The sequence below is a fragment of the Dreissena polymorpha genome, chromosome 2, assembly GCF_020536995.1.
Source record: "Dreissena polymorpha isolate Duluth1 chromosome 2, UMN_Dpol_1.0, whole genome shotgun sequence".
Classification (NCBI taxonomy): domain Eukaryota; kingdom Metazoa; phylum Mollusca; class Bivalvia; order Myida; family Dreissenidae; genus Dreissena; species Dreissena polymorpha.
Genome location: NC_068356.1, coordinates 4,903,378 through 4,923,362, shown reverse-complemented (window position 1 = coordinate 4,923,362; position 19,985 = coordinate 4,903,378). Strand labels below are relative to the sequence as shown.

The window sequence follows — 19,985 nt, the reverse complement described above, 5'->3', positions numbered from 1 at the left end:
CTGTTTATTATACATATGTTTTTATGAGTGTATATAAGGCTCATCATAAAATGACAGATGCTTTGAGTTTTATTATCGGTGTAAATGTTTTTGTGCTGTGTAAATGTTTTTGTGCTGTAATTAATATGATACAAACGTACACATGCATCTTGATAGAGATTCATTTTTTGCGAAAACGTTTTTATCTTACAAACAGTGAATTTTTAATATTTAAAATTAAATTAAATTAAATCTTTTGAAACGCAATATTTTATAACCGTCTTCAGACTATACACAACATTTATCTCATCTCAAGATTTATTATAAATATGTATTCATTCTTTTTATTGAAATTGACATAATTTACTCACCGACGTTTTCAGCTTTCGCGTTTTTGACAGTTATTAGATCAGTCAATCCACAAAGAAATATCAGCAACAATCCGAGTTCTTTCGCCATTCCTACTTTCTCGGGTTCTGTCACGTCAATACTAGTTCTTGTAAAATTCTATATCAAACTGAACACAATAACATTTCTACAAAACGTTTTACTTGTTTGATAATGAAGTTCCTTTGTTATGCCACGTTAAAAACACGGCACACCTTTGGTAAGTAATTATTGAATCAATTTCTCACTACAGTTACGCTACCATAATGTGTCGATACGACAACTGTCTGTCTATCAACGATTTAAACTCAGATGAGTGCGTCTCGCCATGGGCCATGGAGTCGTTATCAGTTCAATATGGGGATTGGGGTTAAAAGGACAGATTAATAGCATAAATATTCAACAAAATATTCATATTCTCCCGTAAGGTGCCCACATTCTTACTTTGATAATAAATTATTTTTTACAAAAGACATTTATTACGTTTTTTTTTTTTAATTTTCGAGCTTAATTTTATTATTTATCCTGAAATGAATTTTTATTTTTATACTTTATACACAACTCAATGTAAGGAACGTTTGCAGGAATTACAGATTAAAATTTTCAAGATATATTGTGAACGGAAGGAAGAGCTAGTGCAAAACCGAAGGTATCATTGATAATGGCGCTTAAAACGATCAGAAAAAAATAGGAAAGAAATCTACAATGTAAATGACTGTGTATCTATTTGTGAGGGATACCCTTATTAAGATCATGTACAGTGCTTACACGCCTAAGATGAAAGTGTTGATTACGTAAAATCTGATTCACTGTACACGGTAATTTGAACAACAATGCAGTTAATTTATTGTATTTTAACACTTTTCTAATGGTTGAGAATGGTCCTAAACAGATTTTTTATTAAGCGAGATTATACGATTGTTATATGTGTTGAATTGTAATATATTGATACAAATATGTTATAATAACACATAATACGCAAGAAAAATGATACATTTAAGACGAATTTCATAAAATGCAGCAAATACACATTAGCGCCCCGAGCCGATTGTGACGAAGATAATTCGTACATATTTTCCTACAATGACCGATGCATTCGTCTTTTTAGTAAGTGTTCGAGTGTCGTATGAATCGATATCGCTGCACGAATTTTAAATGAACCGTTAAACTAAATTTAGATTCACATCTTACATGCATGATATACATGCTGGCGAATTCGGCTGTACAGCCTTTTTCGATTTCAGAATTAAATATCTGGCTTATTTAGCATTTTTCGACACATGTTTTTCTTAACTTTTATTTTAGTTTATATTGAAATATATGTATAATAAGTTTTTTACACATTTTATATTAATTAATAAATATTTGACTAGATCGTATATACCCGCTTTAAGAGTATTTGTAGAAAGGAAATGTGAGTTACGACAACTCGAACATTGGATGGTAGAGTTTAGATCATGTATAATTATTCCATTCATCTTCGATAACAGAGCTTATACGCTGTATTGCTTGTTAACGCTTTTCTTATTGGTGATACAGTTGTTTCTTACTAGCAAGTGACATACGATGTCCAATTTAAGCCGATTAGTACTCTTAATTTTAGAGGACTTCAGAGACAAGATCCTTTCGTTCTCAAACCAGACTGCCTTTCAACGACTTTTTTCTTGTTATCAATAGTTCGATGTAAACGCCCAAGATGTGATATCAAATTTTGTCACATGATAATGTTTTAAGATAACAAACACATGTGGATGAAACGTTTCCAAGTGTTTATGAAAGCCCCAATTAGCGATCATGATTGCAATGAAATTAGAATATTTTTTCCAAATCCAATCAGGAAAAATATATGTGTATTGCATCAACATGCTCATTTGTTCGCATTATCTGTCATTAAGTCGAAAACAAAGTGGATACAAAGATATGAAAGTCTATTGTTGATGATGATAAAATCAACTGACAATGACGATGGTAATTATGATGATGATGACACAGCTTAGGTTGGCCATTTAAAGGGGCATTTTCATGTTTTGGTAAATTGACAAAATAAAAGAAAATTGTTTCAGATTCGCAAATTTTCGTTTTAGGTATGATATTTATGAGGAAACAGTAAAACTGAACATTTACCATGCTCTAAAATATCAATTATATGCATTTGTTGACGATTTTAAAACCTGAAAATTATAACGCATTGCAACGCGAAACGATTGAATAATTTGGAGAGTTCTTTTTTTGTCGTTATATTTTGTGAAACTACGAGGGTTGCTTATATAAAGTATAAAATTCTTCCCTCATTGTATCAGCACGGATGGCCGAGTAGTCTAAGCGGTAGACTTTTACTACAGGAATCCAGGGATCAGTGGTTCGAGCCCATTTGAGGGTTACTTTTTTATTTTTTTTTTATTGTATTCTTGTTTTACCGGAGCTTTTAAGATCCAATGTTTACATTTATCAATATAAAGCATTTAATGACAAACTTCAATACATGCCAAAATCTGTGAAAAGGCCGCTTTAAGTCTGCATGATAACAGGATGTAGTAATCTGAAAAAAAACATTGCGTCTATTATGAATATTTAAAATGGCACAATGAAATATTCGCATATCTTTTTTGCGCGTAATTTGATACAAAGGGGATGGTGGTGTTGACATACACGCGCCCTTGCATGATTTGCATCGCGCCGGTGCGCTTTATTTATGATAAAGATTGTATTCATGTTTCATATTCAACCGACGAGTAATTATGCTAAGAATACAGTTGTTCGCATATATATATATATATATATATATATATATATATATATATATATATATATATATATATATATATATATATATATATATTAAATAGTTAATGTAATCGTTCATTGTACGTTTTAAATCATGTTCAAGTTGCACTTCAAACATTAGAATCCATTTCAAGCTATATTTGTAACTTTATATAAATAATAAATTTTGACAGATTGAGATTTATTTTATGTGAGCATTACTTAAACGTTTTGAAGAATCAGAAAACTTATACTATTTAAGACAAGATTGATTATCTACTAACAATTATCTCTTATTTATATATTTTCTTATTTGAACTTACTTGGGTGTTCAAAGTATAATTATGATAATCTTTCAGGCCCTTATCAGGCATTATTCCGATGCGCGATTAGATTTCAATTGTCAGGGAATATAAGCAGTCTGAATACTAAACTATACCAGGCATATCAAAATATAAAATTGGTTTTTACCCTGAGTTGGAAATTGCTTAGTGAAGATTGCAATAATGTTGGATTAACTAACGTAACTAACTTAAACGTTTGAACCAAGTGAGCGAAAATAAATAATCTTTAACGAACATGGATTTTCATGGGTTTCGACCAATAACAGCTAAATGAAGAAAATAGAAAAGAAAAGCTCATGCGAGCTGATCCTTTATGGACTAGAATAATCCTTTTTTATTTGACGCACGCAAACACCGTGTACTTTATACGTTTATTTGCACCCTGGTGTGTTTACATAGCAGTGACCCTAAACAGCGGTGATCAATAAAGATGTATAGAGAAAACATAATTATGTCAGCTGAGCGAAACATATCGATAAATATATTTAATGGCGGATCAGAAAGAGTAATAACACAAGAAAGGGGCAAGACATTCCTGAAACTAGGCCTTGAATAAATGTGACATTATCATCAAACCACAAAACTACGACGAAATTAAGAATGCGTAAAATGCAAAAAAATTCGGAACACTGCAGAATGTTCTTATCGATAAAGACAAATACCAACACGTTTTAGTGTTTTTATCTTTAAATGAGAAAAGAGGTAAGACCAATATTTTCATTTAGAAAAGCAATAAGCTCGTTCTTAACAACCAATGCTCACTTGTTTCTAAGTTTAAGCTAAAAGTAGCATTTATCATGACTTAAGATTTGAAACAATGTTTGTATTTGGTATATCTTCGCTGCAAAAGTTTTGCACAACTAGGTCATACTTCGTGCTGATTATCTCCACGAATGCCACGCATGTTAGATTAATAACCGCGTTTGTAATAACCATGCTTAACCGAATTTTAAATGTTGCATTTATCTTCATTGTGTGTGAGTGTGCGAACACACGTGTCTGCGTAGTAGGCGTGTGAGTGCATTCGTGAAATTTAAATGAACAAATTGAGAAATAAATGGACGATACAAATGAAAGAATGACACATAAAGTCTTGAAATATATATTTTTTCATTTAACCTAATTGAAATGAGAAATATTTAATATGACGCCAAAACGAAAATCATGAGATTGTGCCGAAAAATATCGTTTAGATTGTATGGGCTTGTGTTGGTATCGGGTATCTCCTTAAAAACGTTTAAACAATCAAAGTACTGACAGTACTGGTGTGGCGATGCTTTTGAAGAGGATGGATATAAAAGCATCAATTTAAGTTTAACTACATCACTACAACTGTGTATGTGTGAACGATAATTTTGGTACGAACAAAAATTAGGTACGAAAATTTTGGGTACGCAAAAAATTATGCCAACAAAATATGGGTAAGAAACACAAATTTGGGTACGAACAAAAAATTGGGTACGAGAAAAAATTTGGGTACGAAAAAAATGGGTACGAACAAAATTGGGTACGAAAAACAATTTGGGTACGAAAAAAAAATTGGATACGAAGAAAAATTGATACGAAACAAAATTGGGTACGAAAAAATGTGGGTATGAAAAAAACATAGCGGAACGAGGAAGTAGTACCCGTGGGGAACATGACCCATTCAACGAAACTGGGAGGCGGGTTACATTCTCAAAGATAAAAATAACTACATTTGGTGTTTTCCCAGCGTCACATCGTTTGAAGTGCCACCTGGCAGTTTCGCGTCTGGTTCCTGTCCCGAACATCTTGATAAATTTGAAAGAGGACTGGAACCAAGCTGCCTTTACCTTTATCACTGATAATCAGCAATGTATGCCGATTGAGAAAATTCAGGTAACTCAATCGGACTTGCTCGGTCTTTTACATAGGTCGCCACTGTGAATAATTTGCTCATGGTATGATAACTTAGACGAGCTGCTGAAGCAGCATCGTCAAAAAACCTTTTAACGAAACCTTCATTCATAAAGTGTAAATAAAATGTTTAAACTAAAATGTGTTGTCGTATATCACCCAAAGGTGACCCTCATCTATTTTAAGTTAATAATATTAATATTAATTTACTTACATCGTCAAGCGCATGCTACAGATTGCAACTTACTCCTAAAAAGAACACAGAGAACTCGTATTGTAATATGTTTGTCCTTACCGGTAAACAAAGCTTATCTGGAAACAGAAATGTATCTCGAGTCAATCGATGAGCTACAACTTTCTGAACAGACATACCAATAACCCCTCACTCAAAACGGTGATAACTGGATTGTGAACTGACGGACATGGTAAACCACTCACAACGTAATTTCAATTTTGGGTGTGACCGTGATCAAAAAATGATGTGTTTAACATTTTTGACGATTTTATACCGCTTAAAAGGTTTACTCAACCAGACAGTTATTCGGTGATTTTGTTACTTGACGTTAATTAATATTACGATATGCTCAAACCAGATTTATAAAACGATCTAAATGTATTGGAACAAATAAATTAAAATAGGATATAATATGAACATATGTTACATACCTAACCAATCAATTATCACAATCAAGGAATGTTTTTGCAGCGCGCTAAAGAGCAAGCACTACATAACTTTATGCTTCTTTGAGCATAAAAGCTCATAAGTGAAATTAAAACATATATTAAAATAACTCCAAAATGTATAAGAAAGATTGCATGTTTATTGTAAAAATGTTCCTTTTTTTCATCTGATTATTAACTTATAACATTTATAGCCATGGTTTAATGAGCATTCTCCATACTTGAAGGACCAGCTTATGAACTGCAATCACGATTAACAAGACCGATTACTGGGGCAAATTGGACTTAATTCCATATCAAGTAGCGATTCATTAAGTAAAATCATTATGAAATTATTGAATATATTGTGATGAATGATGATATTGTAACGACGTGTTGAAGTATTTGTCACATTCCGTTGTTGATTCAAACAGATGGCTAAGACCGATTATGTGACAGGTAATATTTGGCCGTAACAATTGATAATTAATTGACAACTTTCATTGACTTATTAAAACCAAATAGATACGAAATGTTTTTAGATAACGTAAAGTATTTGAAGCTATTATTGATTTGTTCAACTCTTTTCACCATACTCTGGATCGTACAAGCACACAATTTAGAAGGATCTAAATCTGTTACATCCATTTTTATCGGTCGTATGTGTTTTGCTATGGAATTGGATGATACTTGCTAAAAGGTATATTTCTATAACGTTACAAACATCCACTTTAAGGAGCACACCAAAGCTTTTTGATTGTTTTTCGTATCATTAATTGATGAAAAAACATATATTAACGTTTTCCAAAGGTCAAAAGTAATGCTTAATCAACAGTGTTTGTATTAGTCTTAGAAGAAGACTTGTGATCTTTTTTGCAAATAACAAAAATGACCGAACACAAAGAACTCAAAAAATATCGTGGATGTAAAATAGAAAGGTTTCAATAAATAGACACTGCAACAAAAGAATTAATGGACGTAGAATAACATGACACGACTTTGGTCAAATATATATAGTTTGTTCTTTTAAGTTATCTTTGCAATTGAAACCATGATTTTGTGTACAAGTCAACAAACCCCTTCATTAATAATTTAATAAAAAAAGTAGTTAAATACAATATTACAAACTTGTTGCATCGTGTAAAGGATTTCTGAACATGAAATAACACAGCGTGCGTTAAAATCAAATTATTTGGTGACTTGCGTGTTCAATTTGCATTTTGAATACAAAGCGTTGAACATCCTTTTATAACAAATCATTGCACAATTTTTACTTTAAAATTGTAAGGATCATTTTGAATCTGTAAATTACAAATTTATGTTCATTACATACCCCTGCAGCGTAAGGGTTTTAACGACTGCTAATACAGCTCTATTTGAGGTGAGATAAAACTTAACAAAATACTACAGCCGTGGCGCAGATCGTTTACTTTTTTAGACGTAATGAACGTTATTTTTTCTGATTAAACAACTTGCTTATCACTGAAATGACGGTGAAGAATTTTGATGAGCTTAAGACGATAACGGGCCAAACATGAATCATGTCTTTTGGTTTATTGATTTAAAAAATGCGCATGTTGACGCGTTGGGTTGGACTCTTTTACTATGTTGCAGGTAAATGCATTTGTAAATATGCCAAAACTAATTAAATTACTTTCAGCGACGTTTGCTTATCTGATAACTTAATCTTTGGGTAACCTATATTATTCTGCATGATGTAACGATAATTAAGAATCATTTAACAACGGCGATACGCACCACTGAAATAAATAATTCGTTCAGGTTTTTTTTTTAATAAAGGAATCAATTGCATATCCTTAAACTACATTTATTGGGGACTTGCAATACCGTGCACATGTATAAATCTTTCAGAACCATATTGATTTGTCCTATGTTTGTTTAGCATTTATAATTGCACTACGATGGCATCAAAATTGAATGATATGGGAAATATTTAAGATTTCAGGAGATGTGTTTGGTTAAACATTTTGATTTAATGAGTACTTATTAATACCGTTGTCAGAGATTTTGCATTCAAAGATACATGCTTTGTTGTGAAGCAGATAGCATCAGATCGAAATGGCATACAGATAATGACACTTCTGAACAAATAGCAAGCCGGTACACAATCGCTCAAAAACAACTCTGCCAAAAATGAACCTGGTGAAAATACAACTCTTGCATTGAACTCGATTGAATAAATATGCTTTTAATAGTATAATTATATGAGCGCATGTAGACAATATATTCGCAACACGCGTTTTCGAACATAAAGATAACAAAATGTGTTGTATACAAACGAAACCGTGTTCATTGATATAAATATAATTGTATTTCTTAAAAACAGTTGCTATTTTAGTGTGTATTTGATTATTTTAGGTCTAAATTGGCTTTAAAGTTATATCAAGTCAGCAATGCTTATCTATATAGTTATTATTATGATAAAACGCACTTTTTACAATAAAAATTTCACCGGTAGTGTTTTAAACACAAAATGCTATCAAATCATGCATACAATTGTATTATCTTATTTGTATTAGTTCAAAACAGTTTAGGTCATGAAGTAATCTTTGATTAAAATATGTCTATCATATTCAGTAGCAACGTGAGATTGTGTCGAGGTTTTAAATGTCATAGCATCCTCGCAAGAAGGGTCGTCCTTTTATATTGTAATAAATGCGGCGCGTTCAGTCCACTTAAACTTGTATCGGCGTTTTGATAAGATAAATGCAACATGGTAGCACGAATGGATATAGTCGAAATATGTTGTGTATGCTGATAGTATAATCTTATTACCGTTATACGTATCATGATATATAATTGATAACTATGAATGAACATATGTTTCTTCATTGTTTAAGCTTGTCAACAAAAGTTAAGTATTTTAGCTAAATTGAAATGGCACCCGCTTTGCGGCCAAAAATGTAGCGTGGATCTTTCAAAACGTTGTAGTTCTTCTCAGCAAATTGACTCAATAACGTCTTTGTGTTATTGTTTCGCCATATTCAAAATAGTGTGTAACTAAACACTCTATTTGAAATATTATAATTGAGAATTATGTAGCATTTACCCTCATAATAATTTCGCCTACATTCTTTTCATTTACATTTAATTATAGCTTACTCTTACGGTCTGTACTGCAGGTAAAATCTCAAGCATGCAATTTATTTACGCATACAAATCAAGTATGCCAACATATGTTTTCTAAGGCATTTATTTTTATTTTTCTGTTCATGGTTGCGAGAGTGTATTTACATGCAGTCGGAATAGGATATCATAACTAAAACAAAACAGTATGAAGTAGAATCTAATATGAGCAGAGTTGCACAACACAATAACAAAGAAAAATAACTAAGAAGAATGATCCTCCTATTAGATGGTATATTATGATGAACCTTCATGACCAATGACTTTATTACGTGGTGAACAAATATTTATCACATTCCATTGACAATTTATACATATGGCTAACATCAACTGTGAGATTTATTATATTTGGCAGTCGATACTTCACTGTCATAGACATTAAAAAACTTCTTAAAACCGATTATATCGAACATTCATTCAAAAGCTTTTATAAGGCTTTAGATGATAGTCATTTAAAATGGAATCGCATTTAATAAACTATTGTATACCAATTAAAATATGAATAGGGCTTAATATTATATTTATATATAATCCAATCACTTTTAATGCACTCAGTTTGTGTAGTTGATTGTTTTTGTCGTTTTCAACAGTTAAAGAGTTATATGATTTAGGCGGTCAGTTTTCCAGCACATTCTTTGGCTGGTATAGCTGGTAAACCAATTATTTTAGTTCCAAAAATTCGTAGTTCATGACCAATCCCCACATATGTCATTTTGCCGGACAGGGAATTGAACCCGCGATCTCAGGATTTTTTTTAATACAGCTCTCTACCAAATGAAATAGCCCGCAGTTTTGAAAGAACTCATTTTACCTGTTCAAATAAATAATGCATTCATAGTTCATTCTCCCAAATAAGACGTGTTCATTTAGAAAGGTCACGCATGCAATAAAAATAGGTGCGTCATATTTCATGAACAAGGTATAATATAACCAGGAATTCGAAATAATTTAAGACTAATTAAAAACAAACAAAAATATTGTATAGAACTCACGCAGTGTGTTGTTAACATCGTAATGTGAGTTTTTTTTTAACTATACATAAATGTGCGATCTTTTTGCATCTGCAAATAAACACCCAACTGCCCAATGCTTTCGACACAGCAACTCGCAAACAACAAAAAACACGTTTCGGTCACCAATAAAAATACGGTTCCCTGCCCGTGAGCGGTAAAAATGCAGTTTTATGAAGTAAGTTCATAAGAATACGACTTTTGTGGATAAAAATTATTAGACGTATATGTAGTAACTTCTATAAGATTAAACTCAAAGTTGCTAGAATGTGAAAATACACTTCTTGTCGATCAACTGGAGACACATTCACTTGGATTTTATGTCATACTTTTTATTTATTATATTTAAAGTGTGCGAATCTTAGATTTCAGTATTCGTCGATGTTTTCAAAAACAGAACTATTTAAAATAACACATTATCAGGACAGTACTTTTTATTACCATCCGCTGCTTGTCAATTTAAGGAAATTGACCAATTTTCAATACCGTGAGGGAAAATAAATTATATAAAACCCAACTTTCAACGTATCATAGCGTAAAAAAATTATTTACGCTATGATCATCGCATTGGAACGATCAATGCTAAGAATAAGGTGTTCAGACCAGTTAAAAGAAATTCCGTAACTCAAATGAAGCTCATAGATAAACTGCAATTACAACAAAATGTTAGTTTTCATCGACCTCATGGCATGAATATATTGATACTTTAAATACTCACCAAACTGTTGAGTGGTCGCTGTGTTGATAGTTATTAGAATAGTCAACAGACATACACACATCAGAAACAATCCAAATGTTTTCGCCATGTTTTCTTCTTTCACTATACTTCAACGTCAATAACTATGTGTATTTGAATTCTATTTGCAAACTTTAAAGAATATAATGTCTACAAAATGTATAACTTTTCTGATGCTGATGTTCCAAAGTAGAGTCACGTGTATGTATGTAGATTTCTGCATATATAAGTGAGCGTGCCCTGTTTTTTTTTACAATTAAAAATATCAGTTTAGATTGTTTTGTTCAAATCCACTCACAAATGTTCCCCGAACTGTTTTAACAAAATGAACTCAAAAAAACTATATTTAATATGTGTATGCTAAAGTTTACACCGAATAATTGTCGAAACAGTAATCGTTTGTCAACAGTCAATCTAATCACGTAACGTTAGTCGCACAGATTGTTTTTGCATTCATAACATGGCGCATCTTTTGCCATCGGTCCTTTATTTCAGACGTTCTACATAACATGTCTATGACAAGACACATGTCTATCAACGATTTTACCTCAGATGACGGCGTCTCGTGATCGAGTCGTTATCAGTGGAGAACAGAGGTTAAAGGGACTTATTGACATATTGGTACATTTAATGTTGAAAACAAAACATGTATATCCTAAGTACGGTGTGTACAATTTACATTTAATAGTATTAGTATTTATTTCAAAAAGATATATTTACCACGAACGTTTTACTTAAAAAATATGTTTTACGATACATGTGCGTTGTCGTATCTGTTAGAACGTTTAATCATTATATTTTTATATCGAACCTGTACAAATGGCAATGCGCCCCTTGTGTGGAACGTTTGACAACTTTTCAATTTCAATATGCATGTGATAGATTCTTAAATGAAACGGATATGTGATAGAAATGCGCAGAATAAAACTTCAAAAACTATTAACCATGTGAAGAAGGAAAGTCTCGGACGTATACATATATCTTGAATGACTGATATGTTGTCATCACTTTGCACGAAGGGTTTTAACTGTTGCACATGAATTTCTTCCTTGTAAGTGACACACTTTGTCTTGCATAAATCGTTTGGTCGATTAGGACTCAATAGAATTGGACGATGCAAGATGAAAACCATTGTATCTCAAACCAGACTGCGTAAGAATAAGGTCGTTTTGTTATCTTTTTCCCTTCGTAAGGCATCATCGATAAGCATACTCCATTTTGAGATTACAACGGCGTTAGGATAAAATATTTCACATTATGCAGGCATGCGCTTTAGCAAACGATATTGTAAAGCAATACATTGCGCAACTGCGGGGTCAAAAACACAATAAAGCACATCAATGTGTTCATACACTTTTAATGTGACACCGGCTTTTGGTTGATGCTTCCGTTAAAAAAAGAACTTCTAAAAGCAATAGTATTATGAATCTTGCTAATTAATTGTATTGCTATAGATTTTACAAAAATGCTTGCTTTTATTTCTATCCCTGGCATACTTTATCTTACAACTTTGACTCGTTCGAAGACGTCGACAAAAACAAACAATATAGGTTAACATGAAACTAACATTGAAGACCAGTTTTAAATAGACCATATAATAATTCGTTTGTCGTTCGCACGTATGTGTAACAGTCAAGAAACATTGCAATCCGGCAGCATGAAATTTACAGGGCGTTATCAAAATACAGACGCGAATGTTTGTAAGTCCACTATAAAAGAAACGTAAAATAGCAGCAATTATCGTTTGTCCACTAATCAGACATTGTTCCAAAATATGCCTAGCCGTTACTCATCTTTGAAATACATCTTTTATTGAAAAAAATGTTCATGTTGAACTTAAATTAAGCATCACAGATCGATGAAAACAAAAGCATGTGTAAGGTGCAGCTTAGCTGAAATGCAACTTATTATTCACTCGTAAATTCAAATACGCATACATGTATTTTAAGCAAATAATAAAAAGCAATTTTTGATAAAGTTACACCTGACCTTTGAACAAATACCGTATTAACCGTTGAAATTACCTTTTAAAGATCTCGCAAAATATAATACCGCGCATGCTATTATAACGATTTAATAAATTATGTTATTGCAATAAAATGATCCTCGGACCATTTAACATTGTGGTATCATGTGCTTGCAGAAATAAATGTGCAATAGCCATTCTATCAAAATTGGTTGAAACATTTAAGGATAAAGCATTTTTAAATATGCCTTTAATTTTCGAGGTTGAAGATGTGTCAGCATCAACGGCCTTCACAATTTTTTAGGAACGATATCTTCCTTTCATGTTGTCCTTTCAAGTGTACATTTCGTACACTAGTATCACTATCGTTACTTTTATAAATGATAAATGCAGTAAGAGCCACAAGTCGGGATAGTCGGAGCATTTTACATTTGCAGATGCTAGCATGATCGTACGGTTATCGGATTGTAACAAAATTCAAAATTAGGAAATATCTTATAAAAAATATGTCCATCATTTTTCTTTCTGAATTAAAGCGAGACTATACGATTTTGTCAAATATTTAATTTATATAAAATGTGTGAAAAACTTATTAAACATATATTTCAATATAAATTACAATAAAAGATAAGAAGAACATGTGTCGAAAAATGCGAAATAAGCCAGATATTTAATTCTGAAATCGAAAAGGGCTGTACAGTCGAATTCGCCAGCATGTAAATCATGCATGTACGATGTGAATCTAAATTTAGTTTAACGGTTCATTTTAAATTACTGCAACGATATCTATTCATACGACGACAAACACTTACTACAAAGACGAATTCATCGGTTATTGTAGGGAAATTTGTACGAAATATCTTCGTCACAATGTCTTGCCTATTTTGTGTTATTGTAACATATTTAATCAATATGTTACAATTTAACACATATAAAAATTGTATAATCTCGCTTTATGGACGTCAAATATTGTTTTCGCTTATGTATTCATATGTCTAATTCTTGATGATTAGTTTGTGCATATAGGGTAATATTTGTTTTTGGATTTGTTTTGGTTATTTGCATCTCGTTAATGAACAAATGCCATGGATTGTTTCATTGTTCTATTGCATATAAGTTTCATGTTTGGTATAATGTGCAGTATTAATGTAACTTTATTACACAGTGACATATATTGCATTTTTTAACTGTAAGATCCTTGATGTTCACCATTCTGTATTAATCTTTCAACAGGAAGTGTCAATTACGGATATCCTGCAAAGCAAAGAACAACGTCTACGGGTTCGAGACTGTCTGGCGATGTTTAAAATCGAATTTTCCTACGAAATGAAAATGTATGAATTCACAAAACAGATTAATCATTTATCCTCGTAAAATGACCTCAATTCAAACACAAATTTGTCTTCACGACTTAACATAATTTGTATCATATCTTTAAATTCAGTTGATTTTGCGCATGCCTACATGGCGATACACGCCGATCTGTACAATACTTGTAGCTTTATCACAACGTCAATCTGCATCACACAATACTCAAATAGGTAGGCTACACATACTAAAAATAGTACAGTTTTGTTCCAAATATCTTTTTAAAATGCCTTCATTCACAATAGCTGTTAATAATGTATATTCCTCTTGGCTTCCTCTCATCATTGAAATTTAAACATATATTAAAATTGCTCCAAAATATATCAGAAAGACTGCACGTTTATTGTAGAATTGTTTTTATTTTTCTTCAAATGATTATACATTACATGTATGTTATAGCCAATGGTATAATGAGCAGAATCCATACACGAAAGACCACCTTCTGAACTGCATTACATAATTACCAAGAGCGATAAATGGGGCAACTTGTACTTCATTCCATATTTAAATAGCGATTCATCAAGTAAAATCATTAAACAAATCAGTAAATATATTTTGATGAATGATGACACTTTAACAGCGTGGTCCAGTATTTGTCACATTTCTTTGTTGATACAAGCAGATAGCTAAGACCAATCATGTAACGGGTAATATTTAGCCGTACCAATTGCACATTTATTGATAATACTAACACAAATTCAATTAACTATTACAACCAAATAAATAAGATAATTTTATCAGATACAATAAAAGTTTGACACCTTGATTGATTTGTTCAACATATTTTTCATTATCTGTATGCCACGAGCACAATTTTAAAACGAGGGCAATATATCTAAATCAGTATAATGCATTTGTTCCGTTGTTCGTATGTTTTGTTATAGACTCTTTTTGAATGTTACTTAAGGCGTATTGCTGATTACAATAGGGCAATGAACTTCAATTATTTTCTTAATGAAATAAGCAATGTCAATCAAACGAAATATAAACAAGCATTCCTCACTACACAGTTTCTGATTCAGTCAGGATTAAGCTATTTCATCAGGAAGCAAACGTTTTCTTAGTTCTGAACACGGTATGTTTTCTTTGTGATAGTTTTCATTAAATGACATTGGTGTATACCTTTGAATAATTACTTAACAACATCTTCAAAACAACTTTATCAAGCGCATAATGCTTTTTGCGATAAGGACAAGTTTTCTTTAAATGAAAACAAAGGACTCAGCGCAAGACCTTTTTGCTTGTTGAGATAAGAAACGCTTTAACAACAGAGAACATCTGAAGAATCAATGCCTAGATTTAAGTATTACAATCGATCTAAGCTGGTGGCCAATCAATAATTGTCCTCATCTGCATGACTTTCTTAATACTCAAGGACGTCGTCTGGTGTTTTGACACACACACGAAATGTGTGAAGAAAGTAATACGCATAGCATGGATCAAATCATGTACACACAGCACATTAGTGTAGTGGTTTTGTTATTTAATATTTTCGTTCGATATGGTCCGTTTATTATAAATGTGTAATTTGTGAGTGTATATAAGGCTCTACATAAAATGGCAGATGCTTTGATTTTTATTATTGGTGTACATGTTTTTGTTTTTATAATCATATTTATAATAGGATACAAACATACTAATTTACCGTGATAGAGCAATAAAAATACTTTCTCAATATGCACATGTAAATATGTTTCAGGTCGCCGTGGTGTTATGGATTTGGTGTCCGCCTAGCGACCGGGAGAACACGGGTTCGATCCCCTTCGTGGGAGCGTTCTTTAGATATCCCCCAAAGACTCCAAGTACTGGTTCTAGGCCCAGGAAACCGACTCGAGAGCGTTTATATAAGCCTTGAGCTTTCGATGCAATCGAGCTAAAATAAATAGGTTTAAACTAAATGATTTATTTTGTTGCGAAAACGTTATTATCTCATACAAAAATGGAGGATATTTGTTGGATTCGGTGCATTATCGATTCTATGATCACGAGTGAATAAAAATCGATATTCCACCGAATTCAATTGTTCTTCTTATTTTTTGCTTTTTTTCGCAGTTTATATACATTGTTAAAGAGTTTAAATAAAGACTTTCTCTGGGATAATGACGTCATTTCGTAAAAACACGACTTCATTTCACAGTAAACAGTGAAAATTATCGATTATTTTCACTGTTTGAAACAGTGACATTATCAGTTTTAATTCATTGATATTTCTATATAAACCACCGGAAAGCATAAAATAAAAGTTAAATCTGTTGAAACAAAATATGTTATAAGCTTCCTGGAAGTATATACAACATATATCTAATATCAAAAATAATTATTAATATGTATTTATTCTTTTTATGGCAACTGACATAATTTACTCACGGATGTTTTCATCTTTCACCATTTCGACAGTTATTAGATCAGCCAACCCACAAACAAGTATGAGCAACAATCCGAGTGCTTGCGCCATTACTTCTTTCACGGTTCCTGTTACGTCAATACTTGTTCTTGCAAACTTCTTTATCCAACTAAAGACAATAATATTTTTACAAAACGTTTTACTTGTTTGCTAATGAAGTTCCTTTGTTATGCCATTCTAAGTATATGTATACATATTTATCTTTGTTTGATACGTTTGGTTGTTCGTTTAGAAGTCTATGTTTTGTCTGCGTTATAATAAGCATACCTTTGTTCAAATTAAAACAATAATGTAGTGAATAACTTCAGAACATTTCAACGGTACAAAAAACAAAATAGATTGTTATTTGATTTCAATTTTAACACATTTCTGGTCAGTCATTTTTGCATCAATTTCTCACAACCGCTACGCTATCATCGTGTGTCGATACGACAACTGCCTGTCTTTCAAACATAGTTACTCAGATGAGGGCGTCACGTGATGGAGTCGTTATTTATTCAATTGAGGGCGCTTTATTTATGAAAAAGATGGTCTTCATGTTTCGTATTCAACCGACATCGAGTAATTATGCTAGGCATACACTTTCGTCAGTTGTTTACATGGATATTAAATACTTAAATTATTTGTTCATTTTAAGTTTTAAATCATGTTTAAGTTGCGCTTAAAACATAAGAATCCATTTTAAGATATATTGAACTTGAACTTTAAATAAATAATAAATGTTGACAGATTGAGTTTCATTTAATGTGAGCATTTCTTAAACGCTTTGTAGAAACAGAAAACTTATAAATATTTAAGACAAGATTGATTATCTACCAGTAATAATATCTTTTTGATAACGTTGCTTATTTGAATTAGATGGGATGTTCAAAGTATAATTATGATAATCGTTCAGACCCAAATCAGGCGTTATTCCGATGCGCGACTAGATTTAAATTTTCAGGGAATGTACGCAATTTCTGAATACTTAACTATATCAGACATATCAAAATATAAAATTGGTTCTGATCCTGAGTTGGAAATTGCTTCTTTAAGATTACAATAATGTTGGATGAACTAACTTAACTCACTTAAGTGTTTGAACCAAGTGAGCGAAAATAAATAATCTTAAATGAACATGGATCGTCATGGGGTTCGACAAATAACAGCTAAATGAAGAAAATAGAAAACACAAGCTCACGCGCGCTGATCCTTGATGGACTAGAATAATCCTTTTTTTATTTGACGCACGCAAACACCTTGTATGTTATACGTTTATTTGCACCCCGGTGTGTTCACGTAGCATTGACCCTAATCACCGGTGATTAATTTATAGAATATGTTTTTTCATGTCAGCTGAGGAAAAAATATCAATACAAATACTTAATGGCGGATCAGTTAGAGTAATGCCACAAGAAAGGGGCAAGACATTCCTTAAACTAGACCTTGAACAAATGTGGCAATATCAAACCACAAAAATACGACGAAACTTAGATTGCGGAAAATTCAAAAAAAGTTCTTAATTCTGCACACTGTTTTGTTTGATAAAGAAAAATATTAACACGTTAAAGTGTTTTTATCTTTAAGATGAGAAAACAGATAAGACCGATATTTTCATTTAGACAAGCAAAGATCTCGTTCTTAACGACAAATGCTGGCTTGTTTCTAAGTTTAAGCTATTAGTTGCATTCATCATGACTCAAGATTTGAAACAATATTTGTATTGGGTTTATCTTCGCTGTAAAGGTTGTGCACAACTATGTCATACTTCGTGCTGATTATCTCCACTAATGCCACGCATGTTAGATTAATAATCATGTTTACGCTTAACCCAATCTTAAATGTTTGCATTTATCTGAATTGTGTGTGAGTGTGCGTGCGAACGTGCGTGCGTGAGTAGGCGCATGCATGCATTCGTGACATTAACATGAACAAATTGAGAAATAAATTGACGATATAAATAAAAGAATGACACAAACTTTTATGATTTTTTTTTCATTTAACCTAATTGAAATGAGACATATTTCATATGTCGCAAAAACAAAAATCATGAAATTTTGCCGATTGACGAACCATACTCGTATGTGTGTGGGATTCTAATAGGAACAATCTTTCTGTCTCATGCTTATTTTTGTTTCTGGAAAAATATCGTTTAGATTGTATTGGATTGTGTTATTTATTTATTTATTTTTACCCTGCGGTCAATGATAACCCATGTAAGTGCAAGCACTTATTTCCAATGGGGTCCTTTGGTTTTTGCTGAAGAGACAGCATACAGAAGAGACAGTATTGAGATACAAGGAATCCGGTTGCGATACCTTAGCTCTTTGCGAATAGATCCCTTGGTTCTTGTACGTGCTCAGTGTATAGCACCGATACACGCGAGAATTACCTGGGTTTCATACCAGTACATCTATTGTTGGGTGGAAACTTGAAGCATTTATGAAATTTCCAGTGCCCCGGCCAGGAATTGAACCAGGGACCTCTGGAATGGTAGACCATTACCACTCGACCACCGCACCACCCTCAAAGTGTTGGTATCGGGTCTATGCTTAAAAACGTTGAAACAAAAAACCTTGTAACGAAATACGGCATATTTGACCAATAATGTTCTAATATGCTCAAAGGTTGTACTAAACAAACCCTTGAAGTATGTTTGCCTTGCTTGAATATTACGATATTAAATGCACGCGGTACTGTGTCGATGCATTTATTGATATTTCTACTGAATATTGTAACATGAAAACGAACAATATACGCTTAGATAATTTGAAATTCATCACAAATTAGACATCGGAGCACAGACATCTTAAGTAAGGTTCACAAGTGCAAACTTAAAGAAAGCGCTAGAAAACAGAACGCGCAGCAATATATGATTGAAACAAGCTTTCCTCAACAGGGATTTAAACCCGATTTACATGAACGTGAACATGTCTTTCAAAATTATCTCAACAATGGAATATTGTTACCGTTTGTCGAAGTTAAACAGCAAATAAAAGACTCTGATATTTTAAATCTGAAACTGTATATAGTAGTTTATTGCTGACCAGAAAGCAATTCTAAGTAGCATTCGATTTTTAAAATTTACTTATAATAGGTTTGATAAAACCTGTACAAGACAATTAATACACGCAACATATTTTGGTAATTTTATTACATTTACACATACATTTAGTATGATTATATTCACTAGAACGTGAGGAGTCGTTAAGATCAAACTTTGTTCTTGCCTTTTTTTTGTATTGACATCGAAGCTTCCATGACCTAAACATTTTTCACTTCATTGAAATCGGCACACAATTACGATTTTGAAATTATAAATTACAACATGTCAACATGCGAAAATATGGTACCTCAGTATATC

General features: G+C 32.2%; 1 protein-coding gene across 3 annotated transcripts in view; it reads right to left on the bottom strand.

Annotated features, from left to right (window-relative positions):
* The window catches only part of LOC127865683 (mucin-like protein), a 208,320-nt gene extending 197,295 nt beyond the window's left edge, over positions 1-11,025 (bottom strand). Inside the window, exon 1 of one of the 3 annotated variants that reach the window (XM_052405618.1) lies at positions 10,887-11,025. In XM_052405618.1, coding sequence (XP_052261578.1) covers positions 10,887-10,974 — 88 coding nt within the window. In that variant the 5' untranslated portion in view covers positions 10,975-11,025. Of the gene's footprint in view, positions 1-350; positions 659-10,886 lie in introns of those variants that run through there. The other 2 variants (XM_052405614.1, XM_052405615.1) reach the window with 2 other exon arrangements.
* Positions 11,026-19,985: the final 8,960 nt, after the last annotated feature.